Source organism: Leucoraja erinacea, chromosome 3, assembly GCF_028641065.1.
Source record: "Leucoraja erinacea ecotype New England chromosome 3, Leri_hhj_1, whole genome shotgun sequence".
In the NCBI taxonomy this organism is placed as follows: domain Eukaryota; kingdom Metazoa; phylum Chordata; class Chondrichthyes; order Rajiformes; family Rajidae; genus Leucoraja; species Leucoraja erinaceus.
The window spans coordinates 95,226,530-95,253,294 of NC_073379.1; the positions used below are offsets into that span (position 1 = coordinate 95,226,530).

The 26,765-nt window shown below is 40.3% G+C and overlaps 1 protein-coding gene across 4 annotated transcripts in view; it reads left to right on the plus strand.

Moving 5' to 3' along the window:
• Positions 1-25,588, plus strand: part of efna5b (ephrin-A5b) — a 213,748-nt gene extending 188,160 nt beyond the window's left edge. For 3 of the 4 annotated variants that reach the window (XM_055633236.1, XM_055633237.1, XM_055633235.1), the window contains 3 exons: positions 16,368-16,433; positions 16,788-16,868; positions 23,027-25,588. In XM_055633236.1, coding sequence (XP_055489211.1) covers positions 16,368-16,433; positions 16,788-16,868; positions 23,027-23,145 — 266 coding nt within the window. In that variant the 3' untranslated portion in view covers positions 23,146-25,588. The remainder of the gene's footprint in view (positions 1-16,367; positions 16,434-16,787; positions 16,869-23,026) is intronic. The other variant, XM_055633238.1, reaches the window with a different exon arrangement.
• Positions 25,589-26,765: the final 1,177 nt, after the last annotated feature.

A 26,765-nucleotide genomic window follows, 5' to 3' on the forward strand; every position in this document is an offset into this window, starting at 1 on the left:
CACAACAGTAGTGAGTCTTGACAAACATTTGAATTCAGTACCATCTTCTTTAAAAGAAACCCAGTGCTGGTGTTGTTTTCACCCATTGACATTTCCAATAGATAACTACATCCTTTCACTGTAAAGTAGACAAAGCATGTGCATTTGCTCTCTGTCCCCAGCAGACATTTCAGTGTCCAATTTTAGAGAGTCGACACATCCCTGTAATATTTGTTTGCCTCAGCATCAAATTTTGCAAACAAATAGGCTGCCCCAAAATTAAATCAACAGTGAGGTGGCCCCTGTAACCATCCTGAAACTGGCTATAGAATAATATTGTGGTAGCATGGAATGTTCCTACGCTACCATAGCCACCAAGGGGGCAAATGATTGACTAGAATCACAGAGGAAGTCTAGTCAACCCGTTTAGAGAGCTTGCAACTTTGCATGCCAGAGAAGGTTATGCTCCGTGTGGAGTCAGACAACTTTGTCACTTGTACAGTTGTTTGTATTTCGTCCCTGGCACCGCGGTTCTGCCAGATACCCCACAGGTAACCTGAAAGTCGTGTTGCTTGGGTGTTGAGAGAACAGACAATGACATTCTTGTCCTTCACTGAGAAGATCAAGTATGAGTGTCTAGATATTTGAAAGGTTCCTGTGAGTAGTTAGACTGGGAGCCATGGGAACCATTAAAGGGAGTGGGTAAAGAGACACTCAGCTTCCAAATATGTGGTAGTTGTGGAAACCTTTATTATAAAAGTTTTTGATTCACTATGATTTTTAAAAGGGTGGATGTCGTCTTGTTTTTTATTATAGAAGTGAAAACTATATGGGAATTCTCATATTAATTTAATAACTCGGGTTCCTATAACAAAAGGTTATGGCCACCGGAGGAAATGAAGTATGTGAATCACTGAAACAAAGTTTTTTATTTTACTAAAATTAAATGTGCATTTGGTGATGGCAAGTCATGGTAGGTTATAGGAAAGTACATGTCTTTTGACAGAAGAGAAAGAAAAAGATCATAACAGATTTAATCTTTTTGTAAAATAAATGTGGGAGCTAGTCATTTTTTTCCCGGCAAGTATGCTGTAGCTATGTGCCCTGGGAAATTATAGCAGGTCTTAAGAAGTATTGTGTTGGTTTGAAGTGGAAGAAATTCTTCCACTTGAATTCTCAGAGGTACTAGTTAGTCCTGCTAAATCTCACCTCAACTCGAATTGAAAGTGGGGAGAATAAAGCTGCCCAGAACACCTTTTGTTTCTGCTTTATCCCTAGGCTGTCTGTAAAAGAAACTCTCTGTAATGCACAGCAGCAGAGTTATGAAGGTTAAGTAGAGAACTGTGAAGATTGATCCATGAGGATTCAGACATTCGTTGTAAACATTTTTAGGAGAAAAAAAGTAGCCTTTTACCAGTAAACGTATTTTAACAGAAAAGCAAATTCTCAACCTAAGTTAATGCCATTTGCATTGATTCAATGTTGAAGTGCTTTGAAATACCATTTTCCTATTGAATGCTTGCCCATTTATAGCTGACTTACTCAGCCCATTCAATGCATTTTACTGAGACATATAAATGTTGCAGGAGTTCAGTGTCAATGTGGGTTGCAATGGACCTGCATGCAGCCAAGGTGACCTTAAAACTGCAACCTGCACCTTGATTGGACCTTCCATATCCATTTATTTCAACATTATCCAAAATAAATGGGTTTGTATTTATGGCAAGTAATTTTGCCATTTTTTATATATTAACACGTGCTGGCTGCCAAATGCAATGCCCAAAACACATTTTTTACTGCCACAGTAAACAAAATAGTTATTATAGTGCTTAGATAAAGATTAACGGTTCAAGCAATTCATTTAACAAAAACCCAATTTTACTTCAGTGTTCCAGTTCAATGCGAGACATCACAATAAAGATGATTTGTTGAGCCTCTGATAAAATTAGATGGCAAAGACAGAAGCTGGTGTAATTCATTCGAGCAAAAGAAGCTAGTTAATCAACAAAAGTCATGTGGGATAAAATCAAATTGAGGCAATATTTTTTAATTTTGACAGACAGGGCTTTCAGGTTTGAAAAGAAAATTACCCATTCAGCCAGTTGAAAAGCAGTTGATTTGTTCACCTTTATGTACGAGGCATGGACATCAACTGGGTGCCACTGTACAATGTAATACAGGAAGCCTTCTCAAGTGCTAAACGTCTGCAATCAAGCCTTTAGATGCTTTACACACTTGATGAATGTTAATAAACAAAGGGGATTATTAGGTGGAAATGGCTTATTTCTTATTACGGCATTGAATTAGTATATCTGATTTAAAAAATAATACTCTTGTCGATGATGATGTACCCCTTGGAGCTATTTGTTACCGAAAAAAAATAATAGATGTAAAGGCTCTAAAGCAATTATTTTAGGCAGCGTATATTTTATTTTGCCCACTCGTTCTCTTAATTCATTACAAGCATTGAAAACTCCATGTTTCTCTAATGATGAATTTCACTTGGTTGGATGCCTTGATATTTAGGAAGATTTGTGTTCACTGACACTTCCCACAAACATAAATGCCAACAGTATTTTACCCGTCTAGTTTCAACCATAAAACTGCATAGTGAATAACTGGCAAATATTTTATTATTTATATTTCATTGCACAGCTGTGTCTTCCTTCCCCTCATAAGCAAAGGAACACACTGGCCATTTGTTGGTTAGTTCACATTTTACACTATGGGGAATTGAGAGCATGGAATATTTAGCAAAGCGGTCCATTTGCAGCTTGCATGCTTGGGTCCTTCCTGGTCATTTAACATCTGCCTAATGAAGTGTTCCAGGGCCAGTTTACTTGCATTTTAGCACAGTGATTGTGACTTGCTTCATTATTCTCTCCAGTAGGAGATGTGTTGATTTACACAAATGTTGCAATCTGAAATTTAGGAGTAAATCCTCAATGGAAATGGCCCTTATTTCATACCAGCCAATTTATGGACAAATATTCATTAACTTTTTTGTTTAAATGAACATTTAATTTTATTTTTACTTCCTCTTTGCAGGGCATCACAAATGATTGTCACCTTCATCATTTTATCTGATCTTTCCCCCCTCTGCCCACTGCTCAGCTGTTTATCCTTGTGACAATAATCATATGTAACTCAGTTTGTATAAGGCATTCATTCCATAAGATGCATTGAACAGATATAGGTTCGGCCCTTTGAGCCAGCACTGCCATTCAATATGATCATGGCTGATCATCAAAAATCAGTACTCCATTCCTGCTTTTTCTCCTTATCCCTTGATTCCGTTAGCACTAAGAGCTATGTCTAACTCTCTCTTGAAAACATCCAGTGAATTGGCTTCCACTGTCTTCTGTGGCAGAGAATTCCACAGATTCACAACTCTCTGGGTGAAAAAGTTTTTCCTCACCTCAGTCCTAAATGGCCAACCCCTTATTCTTAAACTGTGATCTCTGGTTCTGGACTCTCCCAACAACGGGAACATTTTTCCTGAATCTAGCGTGTCCAACCATTTAAGAATTTAAAATATTTCTATAAGATCCCATCTCATCCTTCTAAATTCCAGTGAATATAAGCCCAATCGACACATTCTTTCATCATTTGTCAGTCTCACCATCCCGGGAATTATATAACCATATAATAATTAACCTGGTGAACCTACGCTGCACTCCCTCAATAGCAAAAATGTCCTTCCTAAAATTAGGAGACCAAAACTGCACACAATACTCCAGGTGTGGTCTCACCAGGGCCCTGTACAACTGCAGTAGAACCTCCCCGCTCCTATACTCAAATCCTCTCGTCATGAAGGCCAACATGTCATTTGCTTTCTTCACTGCCTGTTGTACCTGCATGCTTACTTTCAGTGACTGATGTACAAGGACACCCAGGTCTCATTGCACCTCTCCTTTTTCTAATCTGACACCATTCTGATAATAATCTGCCTTCTTGCCACCAAAGTGGATAACCTCACATTTATCCTCATTATACTGCATCTGCCATGCATCGGCCCATTCACTCAACCTATCAAAGTCACCTTGCAGCCGCATAGCATCCTCCTCGCAGCTCACACTGCCACCCAGCTTTGTGTCATCTGCAAACTTGGAGATGTTACCTTTAATTATCACTTTAACTTGAGCAAGCTGATGCTGCAAACATTCCTTGCCTTAAACTTCTTGGATACTCTGGCAGAAATGTCTGCAGCAACGTAGATGATTGAATCTTCCCCAGAAGAAACCCCTGGACTTGGGCAAAACCCATCATATCAGGAGTCAGGCTGGATAGATCTCATAATGCTAGTACTCAAGCCATATGTGCCTTTTCTAAAGAAGGGGATGTTTCCCACCTACGTTGCTGTATGAGAGGTTGCTCCCTTACACGTGCTACTTTTTGAAGAACCCATTCTTTTCGCGGTACATGTCTGCACTAATCTGTACTTGTTAATTACACCCACATCCAAATCCTTCTTTCCTGATTTCTGCGCCCCCTTCCCGCTCCACTGCACATGCCATCGGTGCAGTAGGTCAGATTTTTTCTAGTCAGGTCAGCAAATGTGCTTGAGAGAAAACACCATTCATATATCCTGGAAGCACAAGGTCAATGGTGCGCTCTAATTGCTCTCCTTACAAGCTCTTGTATGCTTTTGCGGCTAAATTAGCTTGCATCTGACCTCTTACAAGCAGAGGGAGATGCAAGAAGCCATTGACATTTTTAGTATATTGCAACTGTATGTCCCCATTTAATGCTTTTTGAGGTTTTGTTGGTTTTGTGGCATGATAGAAACTAATTACCAATATACAGTTCAGTCCACAGTAGCCAATGCTTCCTGTTGTGAGCCAGGGGCAGTATGAGGTCATTTAGAAATGTCATCCCAGCACGAGGTTAATTGATTTGTGACTCCTAACTTGGATTAGTTTAGTTTAGGATCGTGGAGCAGGACTTAATCCAATAAACATAATTGAGATGTGACAAAATACAATGGTTCTCTTGTGGTGTCCAACAATATTTATATAGTTGCATGCAAGAAATATTATGTACATAAACAATCCTCAAATTGCACTAGAAATAGATTGTGGTGAATGTCTCTGGTCATTTAATCCACAGAAACGAATAAATTAAACCAACCACCCTTGTATGGAATTTGTATTTCTGTTGAGTCAAGTCTCCTGATCATTTTTATAAATGGGGAAAAAACTAGACTCCGTTTTATTTTTTCACTTTCTGAGCAGTTTAACACTGGACCCTTCTACTCGTATATGCTACTTTTTCAAAAGCTCAGACTCTTTGGAGTAGTACGCTGATATTTCCTGAGGGAACTATGAAGGATCTAGTCATGCTCAGTTGACTTCAAGAAGAGGAACAAGGGGGGGAGCTCTGATACTAAAGCAGATTCCACAAATCATTATTGTGCGACTGATGAACTATGTGCAGCTATATCTGCGTGCCATATCATACATGCCTTTGGCTGGCATTGTATGAAAGAGCTCTGTCCTCTATGGGTCAGCTGTACACTACAATGTGAAGGACTGAATGAGCTGGATGACAGATGCCAATGCCACCACAATGTTCAAAGCTATTCCTGATCATTCTGAGGCATAGGAATTGATTACACTGTGTGTATCCAACATAGCCCATTTGTTTAAATAGGCCCATTGGCCATTAGAAGGTAAGTGAAGGTTTCACCTTTTGATTTTTTCCCAGTATTTGTAATTTAAAATGTATTTAAATATTTACAATTTTGTTTTCCCAATTAAATGTAGTTCAATGGCAATCAGGATCATTATGAACATTTGGAGATGGTAGTAAAGACCTCTAGACTGTTTGAGCTATCAGAAATCCATGGGTTAGCAGAAAGATTGGGTTAGCATATGATTAGCGTTTGAAAGCACTGGGTCTCTACTCGTTAGAGTTTAGAAGGTTGAGGGGGGGGACCTCATTGAAACTTACAGAATAATGAAAGGCATAGATAGAGTGGATGCGGAAAGGATGTTTCCACTAATGGGGAAGTGTAGGACCTGAGGTCATGGCCTCAAGTCAAGTCAAGTCAAGTTATTTGTCACATACACATACGAGACGTGCAGTGAAATGAAAGTGGCAATGCTCGCGGACTTTTGTGCAAAAGACAAACAACAAAACAACCAAACAAATTATAAACACAATCATAACACACATATTTTTTTACATAATAAATAATGGAAGGAAAAACGTTCTGTAGAGTTAGTCCCTGGTGAGATAGGAGTTTACAGTCCGAATTGCCTCTGGGAAGAAACTCCTTCTCAACCTCTCCGTTCTCACCGCATGGCAACGGAGGCGTTTGCCTGACCGTAGCAGCTGGAACAGACCGTTGCAGGGGTGGAAGGGGTCTCCCATGATTTAGTTTGCTCTGGAGTTGCACCTCCTGTTGTATAGTTCCTGCAGGGGGGTGAGTGAAGTTCCCATAGTGCGTTCGGCCGAACGCACTACTCTCTGCAGAGCCTTCTTGGCCTTGGCAGAGCAATTCCCAAACCAGATGGTAATGTTCCCGGATAAGATGCTTTCCACCGCCGCTGCGTAGAAGCACTGGAGGATCCTCAGAAATTTAAGGGCGCTCTTTTAGAAAGAAGGTGAGGTGGACCTTCTTCAGCCAGAGAGTAGTTAATCTGTGGAATTCTTTGCCACAGAGGGCTGTGGAGGCCAAGTCAGTGGATATTTTTAAGGCAGAGATAGGGTTATGAGGAAAAGGCAGGAAAATGGGATGAGGAGGCAGAGATCAGCCATGATTGAATGGCGGCATAGACTCGATGGGCTGAATCGCCTAATTCTACTCCTATAACTTGTGAACGTGATATCAGGGGCAGCTAATGGGCAGGAGCTGAATTCTGCACTCTGACGAACCCCTGCAGCAGTGACGGCTCAGTGAATGGGACCAGCTGGGGCTTGGGATATCTTGTGTAGATTCAGGCTAATGAACTGTGCCAATAAACATAACGGTTTAAACTAAAACAAAATACTGGCAGGTTCAACAGCATCAGTGAAGAGAGGAACAAATGTAACATTTTGATCAAGATCTAATGAAAAATAGTGAGTGAAACATTTTTCCCTTATCAAATTATATCAGTAAGTTTCATCAAACACGAATGTTAGTTTATTTTATTCTACCAGCGGCACATCAGCAGATTAATCCTGAGGCAAATTAATGCATTGTCGTGGTCAGTGCAGTGATGCACTGCAGTGGTCAATAGGCTGTTTAAATATTTGTTCCCTTGCCTACATTTTTGAATTTGGGCTTGTTAGAACAGAAAAGAATGCTAGTGCAGCTCATGATCTAATTTACTTTAAATAGGGTTTAAAAGAAAAACTTGAAATTGCGATAAGGTGGAAACCTGTAGGCATAAAAAGGCAAAGATTTTTTATTCCACATTTTACATTAAGTTCAGAAACTGAATTCTATTGATTTGTTCACAAAATAATTATGAATATGCCATTAAACCCCTACAAGTAAATGGTGGAGAGCAATTTGACTTGTTTCATCTCAACTTGATTCAGGAATTCAAATGCTCAAGAACAAAGGAGGCTGTATAAACTGGAGGACATTATCTGGTCCATACATCATGGGTATTGACCTCCCAACCAGCGAAGGGATCTGTGGAAAGTTCTGTCTCAAGAAGGCAGCTTTTACCATCAAAGAACCACACCACTTTGGATACATTCTCATCTCACTGTTACCATTGAGAAGAAGGTGCAGGAATCTAAGAACCATTACCTCCAGCTTACTGAACCACCAGGTAGATCCTGCCAGTGGATCAGCTATTATGCTCTAATTTCCTTCAGAATATCTGTTTGATGGTGAGAAGTGGCTTTCCATGAATTTGCAGACGATTGCATTGACTCTGGCCTGTGCAAAAATCTGTCTTGGGAGTGACAGTACCTACCTTCAAAATGAGGAACCCCTACCTGACTTATTTATTTTAATCTCTTGACTTATGAATAGCATGACATTTTGGGTCTTATCACAGTTACCATTTACAGTGATGTTAGTGCAGCAGAAATAATATAAACTGCTATCAGTTATATGAACCAAAAAGGAACCAATAAGTTGATATTATGGTAAAACTCTTGGTCAAAAAGATGTGGCTTCAGGAAATTCTTTGGGACGGAGAGCTAGAGAAGCACTGAGCTTCAGGAAGCAGGATCCTCGCAGCGCCTCATTATGTCATTGATTCCCTCAACTCTACTGATCATTTAGAACTACCTTTGCCACCATCTCTCACTCATCAACAAATTATCTAAGAGTGCCTGTCTAACATCCAGTATTGATAATCAAACATTTACTTGAACCAAATATTGGGAAGATCAAAGCTATTATTTTCAGTCCTTGTCAAAAACACTGACTTCATTCAGTGTCAATACTCAGGTCAATATCGGAACCGAAACAGACCATTCTTAACCTTGGTATCACATCTTCCAATTGAATATGCCACAGACGACTTATCTGTGCCATCAATAATTCCATTGATTTCCATCTCCGGATCATTGCCTGATTTTGATCCTGTCTCATCTTTTCTGTTATTTAATTGCCCTTCCATGCCTTGCTTCCCTCTGTGCTGCTTATTTCAATGATCTCTCAGATGGGCTCCCACGTTCTAACCCTGTCTATAATTCTCCTACCCATGCTCCAAATAACATCCAATTCAATTCACTCATCACATCCGTGCCTCCAAACCATGTCAGGTTTTCGTTATGTCATGATTCAGTTTAAATATTTTGGCCATCTCACCTATGACCATACAATTTTCTTAAGATATGAACTTTTGTTCTTTGGTCATTAATGATTTTAATTGCTCTCTCATTGCAATGTGCTTTCAAGTGTTAAGATCCTAGACTGTGGTTTCCACCCAGCCTCATTAACCTCTCATTTCTTCCTTAAAACTCCTCATAACCTAACTCCAAATATAGAGAACTCCTTGCTCCTTTAAACGTATTTAATTGGCAAACTTTCTGGAGTTGTCTTTACTATGTGGCTCTATGCCAAACCTTGTTTGATAATTCTGCTGTAAAATGCACTACCACAACTATTTAAACCCTAGGTGTTGAACACAAACATTGTCTGATAGAATTTGGCTCTAGATGATGGGAAGTATGCTTTTGCAATCTCTAGATGCATCCAAATATTAAAGTGTAATTTTTAAATGTTTTGCTTCCATCTTAGGGCTGAAATTTAATTTATTATTTTTCACAAAAGTTAAATTGACAATGTAAGAAGCAACATTTCATTAATAAAACAATTGGATTGAACCAAAAATATTCGATTTCAAAACTAAACATAATAAATATCTAACCATATATCAGAGTTTACAACTTAAATGATAAACGGAATGCACTCTGGAAATGTTGAAAATAGTTATTCTGAAATATCATTCAGCTTGGATTTGATTTATTTACATAATCTTTTTGTTGATCTAAAAAAAGGTTTATCATAAATGTTCAGCCCTTATCAAGGGAATAGCAAGGGACTTTATAGCTTTCAAACTCAACTTTAAATTGAATAAGGTTCACAAATCACTCATTAAGATGATGAAATTATGTTACTGTTATCATTTACAGTATAGAAGTTGGGATGTAATCTTACAATTGTACAAGGCATTGGTGAGGCCAATTCTGGAGTATGGTGTACAATTTTGGTCGCCTAATTATAGGAAGGATGTCAACAAAATAGAGAGAGTACAGAGGAGATTTACTAGAATGTTGCCTGGGTTTCAGCAACTAAGTTACAGAGAAAGGTTGAACAAGTTAGGGCTTTATTCTTTGGAGCGCAGAAGGTTGAGGGGGGACTTGATAGAGGTTTTTAAAATGATGAGAGGGATAGACAGAGTTGACGTGGAAAAGCTTTTCCCACTGAGAGTAGGGAAGATTCAAACAAGGGGACATGACATGAGAATTAAGGGACTGAAGTTTAGGGGTAACATGAGGGGGAACTTCTTTACTCAGAGAGTGGTAGCTGTGTGGAATGAGCTTCCAGTGAAGGTGGTGGAGGCAGGTTCGTTTTTATCATTTAAAAATAAATTGGATAGTTATATGGATGGGAAGGGAATGGAGGGTTATGGTCTGAGCGCAGGTATATGGGACTAGGGGAGATTATGTGTTTGGCACGGACTAGAAGGGTTGAGATGGCCTGTTTCCGTGCTGTAATTGTTATATGGTTATATGGTTATACATTTGATTGTTGATTTTTGAAGATAAACCAACTATTTATTTTAAAGTCACATCTTTGTGAAATAAGTATATTAATACAAATATACCAGAATCTCATAAATGCTCATAATAATTTTGCAACACTGCTAGTTAGATACTCCAGGCTCCTAACATGCATATTTAAAATGGGAATTTTCTCGTGATCTGGATGTTGGAATGGTTAGCCGTAGTAATAGGATTTGAAGGGGTGAGGAATGACACAACAATGTGGAGACTTTGGAAAGTGGATGGTGGAGTGCAGGATAACCATATAACCATATAACAATTACAGCACGGAAACAGGCCATCTCGACCCTTCTAGTCCGTGCTGAACACATAATCTCCCCTAGTCCCATATACCTGCGCTCAGACCATAACCCTCCATTCCCTTCCCATCCATATAACTATCCAATTTATTTTTAAATGATAAAAACGAACCTGCCTTCAGGATATTATGGTTTATAACACCAACACCTTCACTGGTCTAGAGAAAGAGTGAAACATATTGAAAACTGGAATATGAAGAGCATGGATGTGTAAAACGATGTAATGAATCATTCAGGGAATTTTAGAAAGGAGGCAAGTTCTTGAACAAAGTCCATGTGTTGGGGAAAGGAGAATCAATTAAATTGAAATGAACACGGGTGATTCAGTGGTGCAGCTAGTGGAGCTGCTGCGTCACAGCTCCTATGACATGGGTTCAGTCCTGATCAGCAATGCTTTCAGTGTGATGTTTGCATGTTCCCCCCTCTGATCACATGGGTTTCCCTTGGGAACTCCAGTTTCCTTTTTCAACCCAAAGGCATGCAGGGTGGGAGGCTAATTGGCCACTGTCTGTTGTCCTTAGTGAAAGGTAGAATCTAGGGTAAGTTGACAGAATAAAGTAAGGTTGGTATAAAATGCATAGTTGATGGTCAAGTCAAGTTTATTTCCTTATGCACAAATATGGTGGTGTACAATGAAAATGTTGCCTGCAGTAGAAGCACAGGCACATAAACTCAGACAACACATATGTTACGGATAAATTATACATTTCAAAAAGAAAGAAGAATGCAGAAAAAAGTCATTAGTGCAAGTCAACGCAGACTTGGTGGGTTGAAGAGCCTGATTCAAATAATGCCCCGTTTGTGTTTTCTCGGGCTGGGGAATCTAGAAAGAGGGTGGAAAGTGTTTAATGTGTAGGAAGGAACTGCAGATGCCGGTTTAAATCACAGATAGACATAAAAAGCTGGAGTAATTCAGCGGGACAGGTGGCATCTCTGGAGAGAAGGAATGGGTGACATTTCTGGTCGAGATCCTTCTTCAGACTGGTTAGGGATAAGGGAAACAAGAGATGTAGACGACGATGTGGAGAGATAAAGAACAATAAATGAAAGATATGCAAAAAAGTAACGATGATAAAGGAAACAGGCCATTGTTAGCTGTTTGGGTGAAAACGAGAAGCTGGTGCGATTTGGGTGGGGGAGGGAATGCCAGGGCTACCTGTAGCTAGATAAATCAATATTCATACCACTGGGCTGTAAGCTGCCCAAGCCATTTGTATCAAAAATGGATAGGGGGTAGCCGGGGGTATCATTTTAGGATAAGGAGTTAGTCTTTTAGGACTATGATGTGGAAATTATGTTTTCCTGGAGAGGTCTGTAAACGTATGACATTCTGTAAATTAGAGAACTGATTTCCCAGATTATTCCAAACGGAGATTGATGGATTTTATAGCGCGATGTTAAGGATAGGCCAGGAAGGTGAATTTGAAATTCAGGAACAGGTGTAATCTTATCAAATGATGGAGCAGACTTGATGAGCCATATGGCGTGCTGCTTTTTCTTGTGTTCTTATGATCTGTATGATTACATTAAAAAATGACACATATAAGTTTGAAATTTGGATGAGAGTAGGCCATCCGTCTGTATTGTTCACTGCTGTCTTTTTTTCAAATTGCAGCAAGAGCATTTAATTCCTGTGAATACTAATTGGAGATTGTAACATGCAACTATCTAATATTACTGCATGGTCAAATTGCCAGTCTGAACAAAGTGATTTATACACCAGCCACAATGCACAGCGGAAACTCTCACCACCTAAAGCTTGTTTCAAATTGCCAGTCTGACGTACTATTTTGGCAGAAGGCCAGTTACTTGTGTTGAATAAAACCACAGCTTGTATGTGTAGCAGGGGACCTTTGAGTGGCTGATAACATACAATAATGCCAAGAAAGTCAGGATGAAGATGAGTATAAATGCCAACTTTGGTAGACTGTTATGGATACGTGAGGTCTTGTAGCTACCATAATTGCCACTGCTGTCCTCGTTGTCTGAGCCTGGGAATAGTAATAACAGTCTCTGTCTAATTGTACCTGTCATGGATGCTCCATTGCAAACCTGCCAGCTTTCACTCTGTTTCGGACAATGCCCAAACAGCTGAGGTCGCGTGAAGCTCAAATTTGCTCTGTGCAAGCTCCAACTGGATTCTCAACAAGGTGTGTGGAGGCTCAGTGTGTTGAAGTGAGAGACAGGCCACCACTATCTTTTTGTAAGAATATTGTCATTAAAATGACTTTGAACTCAAAACTGCAAGTTATGAACTTCACACATTGTTTCGCCTCACTTTGCTTGGCTAATAGGATCCTTGGTGACTTGCAAATTGAATAGAGATACATTTACACTGCTAAATGCAGGTTTGAACCAAGCTCATGAATTCCCACTAATTCTGGCTCTGTTTCTCACTTTCTTTGAAAAAAGATCATTGTAGTTGTGAAATTATAATTGACTAGTCCGTGATAAATTGGAAGGAATGTTGAAGGTCATGTCTGGCAGCGTTAAGCTTTCTGGCGAGAATGGGAACATAAGATAGCGGTAGAGTTCAGGGTAAAGCTTTCATCAGTTATTATCTTTCAGGGTTATACTCTGTATTGACAGGTTGGGTTCCATTCTGTGCAAAGTCTGATCTCTCCACTGAGCAAATTAATAGGGAACAGAGCCCAACAAAGACTGATTGATCTGTTCTCACATCAGGGGCATTTATTTAAACACAGCCCACTGTGGCATCGGACAAATGGCTAATGTTTAGTTGAGGCACTGTTGGGCAGAAACCCTTTGGTGACTATTTTAACCCATGCTTGCTGTGTAAAAGTAATAAAACAAGGAGCTAAATCCTATACGTGAATGGTCAAAAATTGTAAGTGATCTCATTTCAATTTATCAAATATATTTATCTTGGGCTAGCTCTGTTTCTCTATATCTCTATCCTGTTGTAGCTGGCCCAGTAACAGTAACATCTCCTCGAATGCTTCATGTCATTCCTCTATGTAAGCTTTGTTTGTTCTCTACATACATTTTCTTCTACATCTGCTTTCCTTTACCCATTTGTAACAGCCCCACTCTTGCGAATCCTAGCCAGGATGCTCTGCTCTATTGTTGTATTTCTCTTCAAAAGGACTTTTCAGTGCACATAGATGAATGATTTGTTTAAAGATAATAGATCATCCTTTGGGATTTACACCCATGACCTTTTAGTGCAGAGTCAGATGCAAAATTCACAAACTTCCTTGCACATGTCCATTTAGTTACATTGTCTTTTTTAAAAAAAGTAATCCAATTGATTGGGCAATAGTTAAAGATGTTATTTGAATTATAAACACCAAATTGCAAGTGCTGGAAATGAACAGGCAGAATGCATGGGAGGGGAGAAGCCGGGCTGATATAAGGCATTTGCCCTTTTCCAGCTTGCTTTTCCCTCCCCCTACAATCAATCTGAAGAAGGGTCTTGACCTAAAACGTCACCTATACTTGTTCCCCAGAGGTGTTGCCTGCCCTGCTGAGTTTCTCCAGCACTTTCTGTCCTTTTGTGTATTAACCAACATTGGCATTTCATTGTTTCACCATTTTCTGGTTTTACTTCAGATTTCCAGCTCCCTGCAATATTTTGTTCTTGTTTTATTTGTCAATGGCGAATGTCTAACCCAACATCCACCTGTTGCTCACCAGCACCTGCGACCACTATATGCACTGATCAGGGGAAACCTGAGTGATCCCATTGATCTCCTGACTGCGTTTGTCAGGACAGCCACACTTTGGTCATCAGTATAGAGGGAATAGCACGTCACCAGCCCTTTTGCATGCTGACAGCATAACACCTCTATTTTATTCCTGACTGGCATTCAGTGGTATCTAGCTGAGTGTATTTGAGAAATGATGTTGTTTCATATTCCCCAAAGAAGAATACAGCTGAAAAGCTTTGCTGGGCTTACCATCTTCACTCGCCTGCAGGAAGCAGTACACAAAAAATATTTAAGGCAGGATTTAGGAGCAGCCTCTGTCTTAATTTTATTTGCCCAAAATATGTCTGCCTGGTTGGCTGGCTTTTCAGGCAAATATTACCAAAGTTTGCATTATTCGTGAAGTTCACTGTCGTCTCCTCCCTCCCATCCTCTCTCTCTTTTATCCCACGTCCACTCCTACTGACTACACAGATTCCCTAGGAATGCTCCTGCTTCACTCAGCCTTAAGCCTCCCGCCATTCTGTAGACTCGTGCTAAAGGTATTGGCAGAGGCACATTGCTGGATAGTGGGAGCCACCCACGAATGGCAGGGCATGGAGGTTATATCACTCAGCAGTATGGCAACAGAGGGGGTTTCCTCCCTGGCAATTGGCTAGCCTTTCCTGTTTAGAGCCAGCCTCCAAGCTGTAACATGGGTAAATACTGGTAGATACTCCTGTTGATAGACATAAAATGCTAGAGAAACTCAGCGGGTTAAGGGCCTGTCCCACCAGCATGCGATTGCATGCGTCTAGCGTGACCAAACGTGGTGGCTTGAGGCGTACGGCCTCGCGGGGCCGGTCCCACTTAGAACCGCGGAGCCGTATGGAGCTGGTCCCGACATCATACTCACCAATCAGCTGGGCAGGAGGCGGGCCGACTGAATTTGGATGTCGCACGGCATCGGGCAGTTACGTCATCATGCAACGGCACGCCGGGCGGTGACGTCATCGCGCAACGCCACGCGCTAGCCGTACGCCGTCAAGACGCTGCGTACGACTTCGAGGCGCTGCGTCACTTGCGCTGCGTCACGCCCGTTGAGGCGCTGCGTACGGCCTCAATGCAGCTGCGGGCCGACAGGCCGTTGCCGCGCGGGATTTTTGGACAGTGTCAGTTTTTCGGAGCCCCGCGCGATGTCGGGACCAGCTCCGCACAACTCCATATGGCTCCACCGATCGAAGTGGGACCGGCCCCATGAGGCCCTACGGCTCAAGCAACCACGTTAGGTCGCGCTTGCTGCATGCAGTCACATGCTGGTGGGACAGGCCCTTTAGGCAGCATCTCTGGAGAAAGGAATAGGTGATGTTTCGGGTCGAGACTCTTCTTGCTTCAGAATGGGCGGGCAAGTTGTTGCCCATTGGTGGGGTCGGCAGTAGGTGAGAGATGTTAAGAATATCAAGTCTTGTCTAACCTGTGCCTGTGAAATTTATCTTTTATTGTACTTCCTGTGGACAATTAAATAGTCCCTTAGATTTAAGCAACACTGTTTGTAACAGCTGAATCCACAGGAAAGTAGTCATTTCCTGTCGGTAAACACTAACCTCAAGTACTTTGCCCGTACAGCAAGTTCTGGTGTTTTCATTTAGTTGTAAAGGCAGCAGCTCTTGGTTGTGCAATTTTGTGGGAGCTTTTGCCTAATCTGTTATGTTAAGAGAAACAGTTGCCACATTTGTAAGTATTTAAGGGGGGAAGGGGAGGGAATCAAAGCTAAGAACCAATGTCACCATAGAACCAATTGTTTTGACTTTGTGTATCAAGATAATCAGATTTGTGGTTGAGACCTCAAAGCGCTCTAAGTTATCTTTCCCAAAGCCACAAATGCCACAAATTTAAACTGCTGACATTAAATTGATAAAGGATAAACACAAGAAAACAGCATCTGCTGTTCCTAAACATTGAATTGTTTTCTGTAGATCAGTCAATGACCTGCCGTTTACCAATGTGCTGTGAATTTTTACTTTCAAAATCTTGAAGCCTTTTTCTGCAGTTAGTGTACAGTACTTCACTCTCCTGTCAGCTGCAGTGACTGATCAGGGACATGTTTTAACTTGTGAGTAAAACTAAAGAGGAGTGAAAATAAATGCTTTATTTATTTCCGTTGCAAAGTCCTAAAATAGTGTCTATTCACACTCCACAGCTTCGGCTATTCCAGATAACGGCAAGAAGAATTGTTTAAAATTGAAAGTCCTCGTGCGACAAACAAGTAAGTTTCTTTAGCAAGCTTGCAAGGGTGGCTTTAGTGCATGCTTTATTGTAAGCAGTGATAAAAAAAAAAAAAAGTTTTTCTTTCTTATTGTGTATATCCTGTGTGGTATCTGTTCTGTATATAGCATTTTCTGTGTTTTTTTTCATCATATTTTTTTTTTCTTACATTTCTTCACTGAGCTTTTACGGCAGTTGCTAACTTGTTGTTTCTGATAGTTTTCCATGGCTGAAACAAATGGACGAGTTCAGCATTACACAACGTGGAACAATAAAAAAGGAAATAAAAAAAATAGCAGGGAAATTAAAAATGTCAAACTAACATATTTGGCTATTATTTCTATTTTTGTTATAGACAGCTGTTCGAAAACTGTAGGTGTACATGAAAGTGTTTTCGGTGCTAACGACAGAGTAGACAGTTCATTAGAACCAGCAGGTTAGTATGCTTAGAGAATCTTTTAACCAGTTCGTCTGTCCCCAACCCCAACCCCTTCTCTTAATTGCCCCTCCTTCACAGTTTGCATGCCCTGCATGGATTCAGTGTTGAAAGTTTGTTCCCCTTCCTCCCCCTTTTTTTGGTGACTCTCTTCTACAATATATTTATTACAACAGGACAATGCAATAACTCCTGCATGGTGTGCCAGATTTTTATTCTGTGCAGTGCTGGATATTCTTCTTGGTACAAATATATTGAGACAGGATATCCAGCAGGTAGAATGCTTCTGCTGTCTTCTAACCATTATTTTGCATTTGCTTCACAGAAAAGAAGCTAATTCAAAAAATTGTTTTAATTAAGGAAGTTGATCTGCATAATACTCCAATAAAACTGACTAATGATTTATGAAATCAAAAGCATGAAACTAACTTTTTTTTTAAATTGGTATGTGGGAGGGAGGCAGGGATTGCTCCAAAATTGAATGGGATTCCAGTTTTCATGCACTCTAAGGAATGTGGCCATGACAGCTGAAAATATTGTCACTTTGTGACATCTGGTCCCCTCAGTTTGGTAGAATTCAGGCTTCTATCTGCCTGTATCGCTGCCTTGAACAGAAATAGATGTGTCTGGAGCATATTTATGTGTCTTTGTATTTTTAATGTTGTCCTTTTCATTAAAGTCTGCCACCAACATTTATGTCTCCGAGTACATTTGGTTGTGTTTGCTGTCTGCTGCTATCAATATTTTAGCAAACCTAACATGTCAATTTCATTATTTTGAGGGACTGAGTGGCACAGTGGATCAAGTTCACCATTCACTTTTGGAATTAGGTTTTGGATTCAACCCAGATTGATGGGATCACATTCTGTCTGGGAGAGAAATAGTATTAATATGGAGTTGCTAAAGACTGTGAATGTTCCAAAGCTCTCTGCAGCCAATAAACTATGTTTTGAAGCATTGTCACTGTTTCAGCATTGCATATAATTTACAGCACACAAGAAAGCCCTTTGGCCCGTTATGACTGTATCAGCAATGCTGAAAATGTGACTGAGAGTTGGTGCACACCAGTATGAAGGAAACAAATAATGAGTGTATCTTTATTGCATGTTAACAAACAACATAGAACAGGACAACACAGGAACAGGCCCTTCAGCCCACAATATCTGTGCCAAGACCATCACTTATCTGCCTGCACATAACCCATATCCCTCTGTTCCCTGCATATCCATATGCCTATCCAAAAATATTTTAAATGCCACCATCAGCTGCAAATGTATCTGCTTCAAACAGCAGTGCGTTCCAGGCACTCACCGCACTGTGTAACAAAAAAACGCCCATCTCCTTTCAATTTTCCCTCTCTCACCTTAAAGCTATGCCCTATAGTATTTTATTTTTTCCATCTTGGGAAATAATTCTGACTGTCTATCCTATCTATGCCTCTCATAATTTGTATATACTTCTATCAGGTTTCCCTGCAACCTCCTGCATTCCAGAAGTTGCTTTATTGAAAAGTGTAACCTGGATATGAAAAGGCATCGTGTGATTTTGATGGAATCATACATGACCAGGTCTCAGTTTAACTAAATGATCTGAATTCCTGAGTGAAAGATTGTGTGGGAGTTTGAGTTGAACATCTATTGAGATTGAATATGACTAAACAAAGACTACCAAAAAATAACAATTCTCACATGATCCCATATTTTTACATTTCTTGGTAGAAATCACCAGAGCTTGTTGGTCTGTTTAGAAATCAACCTTTTTGTCCAGAACCAGGGGCCACAGTCTTAGAATAAAAGGGGGGTCATTTAAGACTGAGGTGAGAAAAAACTTCACCTAGAGAGTTGTGAATTTGTGGAATTCCCTGCCACAGAGGGCAATGGAGACCAAGTCACTGGATGGATTTAAGAGAGCGTTAGATAGAGCTCTAGGTGCTAGTGGAGTCAAGGGATATGGGGAGAAGGCAGACACAGGTTATTGATAGGGGACGATCAGCCATGATCACAATGAATGGCGGTGCTGGCACGAAGGGCTGAATGGTCTCCTCCTGCACCTATTTTCTATGTTTCTATTAACCTAAAGCAGGCTGATCCTGAACACTTGAATAGTGTTTTTATTTTTCCACATACAAATTTTTGTATTGGTACCAAAAGTATTTTTATTGCCTTAGTTAAGTGTCCCCACACAGTCAGTGATAAATGGGGGATATGATATCCAAAGCCAACCTGTTCTCATGTAGTTCATGCAGGTACTTCTTCCAGTAATGATAGCCATAATGTGATCAGCAGCAATAAGCCCAGCCTATCGCTTTACACTTTTCCCAGCTTCTTCCCTTGACTGCAAACCATAAGTTATTTGTTACTTAGTTTCAGTTTATAGATAGAGTATGAAAACAGACCCTTCAGCCCACCGAGTCCAGGCCGACTTCCTATCACCTGTCAACAATAGTTCTATGTTATTCCACTGCCTACACATTAGAGGCAATTTTATGGAAACCAATTAACCTGTAAACCCACACATGGGAGGAAACTGAGCACCCGGAGGAAACCCACGCAGTCACAGGGAGAACGTGCAAACTCCACATAGACAGCATCCGAGGTCAGGATCGAACCCGGGTCTGTGGCTCTATGTGCAGCAGCTCTACCAGCTGAGCCACTGTGTCACCCCAACTCTTCCAGTTGTCATCAGAGATCAGCATATGCTCCATCAGCATGTACAAATTAAACCTGCAACCTATTCCGGCCTTTGGACTGAACATGTAGATTTCGTAAAGTTTAGCTCTTTTGCCATGATGAATTAAAGTTGTTTTTTTTTTTCATTTTAGCTCATTTGCGATTTATTTCTGGCAATTCTTTAAAAATATTTATCTTTCAATGCTTTCTAACAGAGTGGCAATGATATGACTTATCTCCCTTTACTAAATTCAAAGCTCTTGATCAAAAGGAATACCAGTCAGTGGGGTTTCATGTTCCCTTTATGAATGACTCTTACTCCTATGAGTGTGGTCCCTCTGCTCCTACAAAGGGAGCAGTCCACCCAAAAGATGCCATCACTCATCACAACATGTTTCAAGTAAAATGGTACTTCACACCAGTTGGACTAAATCTAACCGGGTCACCAAATGCAGAGTATTTCCCCAAAGTTCCCATCAAGGTGAACAAAGTCCGTTTTAATGTAAACATGTAAATAGATTGCAGTGTTAAGTGATTTCACTGCTGAATGAGGAAAGAGGAACTTTGTGCTTGGAATGTGCATTAGCTCAGGATTCAAACTTATCTTTAGTTCCAATGAAAGGATATTAGCCCAATGTTGAGGTGACCTTTCAAGCTCTGTCATCACAGACCATCCTTATCTGAATGGAGATTGGTTGACAATGTTATTAACACACAGCTACTTGCATATATTATCCCCCCACTCGTAACAAAGGCAGAGTCCCCCTTGTCCTCACCTTCCACCCTGCCAGCCGTCACATACAACAAATAATCCTCCGACATTTTTGCCACCTCCAACGTGATCCCACCACTTGCCACATCTTCCCATCTCCTCCCCTGTCTGCTTTCCGCAGAGACCTATCCCTCCGTAACTCCCTGGTCAATTTGTCCCTTCCACCCAAACCACCCCCTCTCCGGGCACTTTCCCTTGCAACCGCAGGAAATGCTACACTTGTCGCTTTACCTCCCCCATTGACTCTATTCAAGGACCCAAGTAGTCTTTCTAGGTGTGGCAGAGGTTCACCTGCACCTTCTCCAATCTCATCTACAGCATCCGCTGCTCTAGATGTCAGCTGATCTACGTCGGTGAGACCAAGCGTAGGCTTGGTGATCGCTTCGCCGAACACCTCCGCTCGGTCCGCAATAACCAACCTGATCTCCCGGTGGCTCAGCACTTCAACTCCCCCTCCCATTCCGAATCCGACCTTTCTGTCCTGGGCCTCCTCCATGGCCAGAGTGAGGACCATCGTAAATTGGAGGAGCAGCGCCCCATATTCCGCTTGGGCAGTTTACACCCCAGCGGTATGAACATTGACTTCTCTAATTTCAGGTAGTCCCTGCTTTCTCCTCCCCTTCTCAGCTCTCCCTCAGCCCACTGGCTCCACCTCTTCCTTTCTTCTTCCCCCCCCTCACATCAGTCTGAAGAAGGGTTTCGACCCGAAACGTTACCTATTTCCTTCGCTCCATAGATGCTGCCTCACCCGCTGAGTTTCTCCAGCATTTTTGTCTATCTTCGATCTTCCAGCATCTGCAGTTCCTTCTTAAAAATCTTATGCATATATTATCGAGTAGCCAAACATCTCAGACCTGAAATGTCTGGACTGAGAACAGAAAATTGTACCGAATGTCAAGGAATGTAGAGGTGAGATTAAAGACATGGACAAAGATATAGGCTTTCAATATGGTATTAATAGCAGAGAGTAAAGTAGTGAGACAGAACGGTTTTGAAAGTTAAAGAAAATGAGGAGGGCATAAGCGTAGGATCTATATTTGACAGTATAGTGAAGAAAGTAGGGAACAAAGTAATTGTATGATACGGTGGGGAAGTTGGAAACTGATAACAAATACTAGGGAATTAAGGCATTGAAGGGTTGAATATGATCAGAGGAAAAAAAACCCAGTGGATTTTGGTGAAGGCAGGATTGGAAAATATTGGATAATTAGCAAAAGACCATTTATCAGGTGCTGTTCTTGAAGATTTTAGTCAAAACAAACATTGCCATCATGTTACACGCTGAAAGGATTAGATTAGAAATGTAATCCCTGTGATAGAAAATACATACAAAATGTATAAAATGACAACTGGATTCACAAATTCTGAGATTTCTACGTGAAATCTGAATTTCAGATTATTCCTTCGGTCAGTCAGCCAGCCAAAACCGACCATCCTTGGTGCGGTAATACAGTGGATTATCGCTGATTAACATTCAAACTACTATTGTGAAAAAGGTTCCCAATAGCTCAGTCTCAAAATTTAATCAAAATCATTCAATGCAAAATGCTTAATATTTTGCAAATATGTAGGAACTGTTATCCAGAGAAAATCATCTTTTAGATCTCTTACCTTTTGGGACTGCCTTCCACCAGATAGGCAATGTTTAAGATTAATAGAATTGTTCCAAAATGCAGTGTAGTTGGGTTGTTTTTTTTTAAAAGTGTATAATGCCATTTAAAAAAATTACGCAGGCTGCCAATTTAGACAAGGATTTAATTTGCCCAGGAAGGAAAATTCATGTAACTTTGGTTTTTCCAGTTGATATTTCTGTACTGGCAAATACAGGAACAGTCGCTCTTCCTCCTGAAGCCGTTATCTTTTCAAACCCATGGCTAAACAGAAAACAGATCACACCCTACAGTAGTGGCTTCACTTCCCGAGACGGCAATCAAAACATATTTTAAAAGAATGTACAGTCAGTAATAGTTTTTTGTCTTCCAAGCAACAAATGGAGAATATTACTATTAGTTCCTCATTTACAAACCAAGTTTGGATGAAGAAATACACTCACTGTGCCATTCAGCTGTTGCCAGTTTCTGCCTGGTTATAAAAAAAAAAGGTCATTGTGATCGTATTAGCAGCGACTCAGTGAGATACTCTGTTGGTTTTCTCATGCAGTTTGTAGATCTCTTTTACAAACAAAACCAGAAAGATTGGATTTGACTCGTTTCAATTGCCTCAGAGTTTTGGAATGAGTTTAATCTAAACTCTTCCATTGTAGGTATGCGATTAAATTTTACCAGTAGCGTATGCATTGACTCATTTTAAAATAATGCTAAGTAATTTGATGAGAAGGCCAAGAGTGGATGTGGTGCGTGAATTTTTTTTTTTTAATTTGTTGAGCAAACTATACAGAAATTAGTTGGCTCCTTGGTATTAAATGTCTGGCTTGTGCATTTAAATATTAGTAATTGAGGCTTTATATTGCCTCCTCTCAGCCACTGCATTTGATTTGCATTGGTTTTCCATAAACTCCATGAAAGTTAAAAAAAAAAATAAAGACAAATTTGAAATGCATTGTAGATTGTTAGAAGGTGAATTGCCAGTGTTACAATTAAACGTGTTTGGCCAAGGAGCTGAGCTGACCTGTATATGTGACTAAGTACTGAGGATTACTCTTTCATATGGCGTTTGCAGTAACCGCATTGCTTTCTCTCTTTGTTCTGTCTAAATAGATGATACCATCCATGAAGCGGAGCCATCGCGAGGTGACAATGATGCTCAAACAGCCAGGATATCCCCGCTACTTTTGGCAACTGTACTATTACTTTTCTTGATGCGTTCAACATTGTAGTGCTCAAAAATACAAGGAACCTCTGACACAGCATGGCTGGATCAGGAAACATCACGAATTCTGTAACTGCACTTTTGAAGAGGGGGACATTCAGTTAATCCAGGCATAAGATTTATTTTCTGTCCGGAGAGTAGAGAGTAATTAAGAGGGATGATGCGTCCAAACTGATAAAACCCCTGCAAAAATGCCAAATTATATTTTGAGACTAATGAATCTTATTTTCCTGTGCATTTCTTCTTTCAAAGTACCCTGAGGTGGTTTGGCTCTTGTCATCCAAGTGCAGATGAGAAACAGTAGTGGCAGATGCAGTGACTGAAGAATAAGAATATTGAGCAGAAGTCCAAGAGGGATTTAGTCCTCCATGCAATATTTATACCTTATCACTCAGTACCGTAAGATGATCACGCAAGGCATCGAGTCACCATGTCAGAACTTTAGGGGAGATATTACAAATAGATATAACCCCATCCCTCTTGGGACTTATAATTTAACATGTGTCTGAAGAGAGGGTTCCTGTGCTTGTGCAGTAGCTAATATGGTCTGTAATATTTTGTATTTTCCGCACATTTCTTGTTTCATGAGCTCTTGGCAGGGCTTTGCATTTTTGTAGGAGATGAGTGTACTTTAAATAGCCTTTGAAAAAATTGGGAATCACCACAGAACTGAAGAGTGGTGCAATTTGCAAAGGCTTCTAGCATAACGCTGAACCATGTGAGAAACACAAATATAAAGGTAGATTAGAAATGCTGGTTTCATTTGTAACAAGGATAGTTTTCATGTGAATAAGGATAGACATTGTGAATAACATAACGGTTTGGAATTTATTTTAACACCATATTCAACAAGTGAAAAGGTAATGAACTGAGAATGTAAAATACTGCATTTTTTATTTCCTGTAAAACTGGATTGCGATCCACTCTGTAATAGTGATGGAACAATTGTATATTTTTCTGACAGCTGTAAACTTCAGTTTATTATTTGACCAATTAATTTCTGGCTGTTTAGACAGGACGTTGCCAACATGCTTTGATAATGAATAAATTCAATATGAAACAATTACTATTACATACTTGGAGGATCAAACACAAACTGGACACCCCTGTTGTTATGGAAGACATTTGAGACCTACAACTTTTTGCTTGTTTGTTTTTAGTTGCCTTTTTTAAAGCAGGGAAAAAAGGATCAGTCTGTTCAGTGGATACTGTGTATCCTGTAATAGTCTATAACATTAGTGTTAGCTTAGTACATTGATTTGTACCTTTTATTGGAGGGCAAAAGGAAAAAATACATTGTTTAAATTCTGTATTATTAGCAACCTATGTTGTAAATAGTGTTTGATAAAGTATTAATTCCAATTCTTACACCTTTTATAATTGAATACAATAGAATTTCTGGATTTGATTGAGCAGTTTAAGCAAACAGATCTATGTTGGATTTGAAGATGTGTTTCAACAAACAGTACTGATAGTGGCTACATGGATTGTGTAAACGCTACACACGGCTGGAAGCGCAGGAGGTGCAGCCTGCACATTGCTTAACTCGATGAACAGGAGGGAAGCAAAAAACTGTGACTTGACATTCAACGTATTGGTCCTAAATGTTTAGGAGGTGTGAAGAAAGTCGCTTGATTGGTGTACTTGATTGTTTTTGTTCTCCCTGCCCCGGAAATGAAGTGAATATTTTACGGAAAGATCTTGCCTGCGTCCGCCTGGTATACACATGGAATCCAGTAAGAAAAAGAAAGTTTGCCCGGTATAGTTTTGTAAATCGTGTCTCCTGCTTTCTCCCTCTTTGTGTGGAATCGGCTCCTCCCAGGGACAGGAGTAGGGGTGCACCCTGTACCTGTCACCAATCAGTCACACTTTACTGACCTACCTTGCAATGTGGAATGGAAATGGTTCGATAAATTTGGAAGCATAGAAATTAATCCACTCCCCTTTTATTCACTCCACGTAGATCAGCTGTTCCCTGCTTTCATCCAAGCCTTCATTGAGCGGTGAATGGGTAAATCTGTTCTATTTGGCAACTCCGAGTTTTTCCCATGCATTAGCCCCCAAACTGTTCTGATGCGAGACGAATCTTCTTACAATCGCGTTGCTGCCATTGTCTGTACAGTTTAATAAATGCTGGCATGCTGAAGGTTACTCATGGAGTCTGCTAAATCTGTTTTAGATGCTTACTCTTGACACTCCGTCAGAGTCACTCATTGTTTGTGCGTCTGGATATTAGAGTCCAGCCATTGTCGTCCTGTGCCTGTATTGCCCTGCTCAAGAAGCGCTTGAAATGCAGATTCTTTGCACTTATTGAAGAGTGCTTTTTTGACATGCTTGTAAGTGAAAGAAACAAACCTATGGTATTCTGCCATGTGGATACTCTATACATCTGTTTTGTATATACACGTGTCTGAGCAGCTATACATAAATAAAACTAAAGATGTTCATCATTTGTAATGTTCCGTGTGTTTGGACATTAAAAGTAGGGAGATGTGTTTTAAAGGGCAAAAGACCGACTCATTCTTCATGGTAAATTTTCAGAAAGTTTGTATGTTTTATTCGGAAAATATTCCTAGGGGGGTACTTTAAAAAAATACCATAATATGCACTAAAAAATGAAATTTCAGCATGAAAAGCTTAGGAAGTAAGCGCTATAGGTGTATAATTCAGGTGAAACCGAGTAGTCCTGACATCGGGTGCGACTAATGGTCAAATTAGTTTATTTTATGTTCTGTTCAACTTGGAATATGGTAGGTTCTACAACAGCATCTCTGAGACGAATAAGAAACATATATGCTGATGGAAGTTGGACAGAAACGGAATGGCTTGACAGCCTTCCATTCCTGCGTTGAATCCAGGGAGACCAAATCACTTTTCAGCCCAGCTGGATGCTGGGTCCCGTAAGGAAACCCATCCAGGGTTTCCAGCACAAATCTTCATTCCTGAAGAAAAAAAGATGCTACCTTCCAGTTGAATCCCACCTTACACTTCAGCCCAGCTGGATGCTGGGTTCCGTAAGGAAACCCATCCAGGGTTTCCAGCACAAAATTGATGCCACCTTTACATTCATGTTTGAGACTTGCAGAGATGGAAAACGTGCTCTGGTGCAGAGGAAAAAAGATGCTCTCTGATGCAATTATGCCTGATTCCAGATCGCCCAGCTTTACACAGGGTTCTCAAAATTGAAGGTGATTTCATTTCTCAGCGCTCACCTGGCAAACCTTGATGCTACCAACACGTTTAAACAAAAACCGGAACATGAACTCGAAACTCTTTCTGAATGTACACACTTTAAACTGGGCTGTTCGATCAATATAGTGCATCATCGTTGTACACACGTTAGGACCATATACAGCAAGCCATTCAATTTTGATTTTAATATGTGATAAAACACCAACTATCGAAATTGTATCCTAAGCAGGATAGGGTTAGTTATAACGGCAGAATATTAAAACGCAAAATAAATCTTGAGCAAATGTTGTTGCTTCACCGTGATAGTTTAGATCGCACTACATTGCAGACACAATATTTCCCCCCAAATGAATGGATGTGTCGTTTCGATTTATCAGTAAAAGGTGCACTCTTTTCCACATTATTGCATAGCCTTCATTTAAAAAAAAGAAGCTA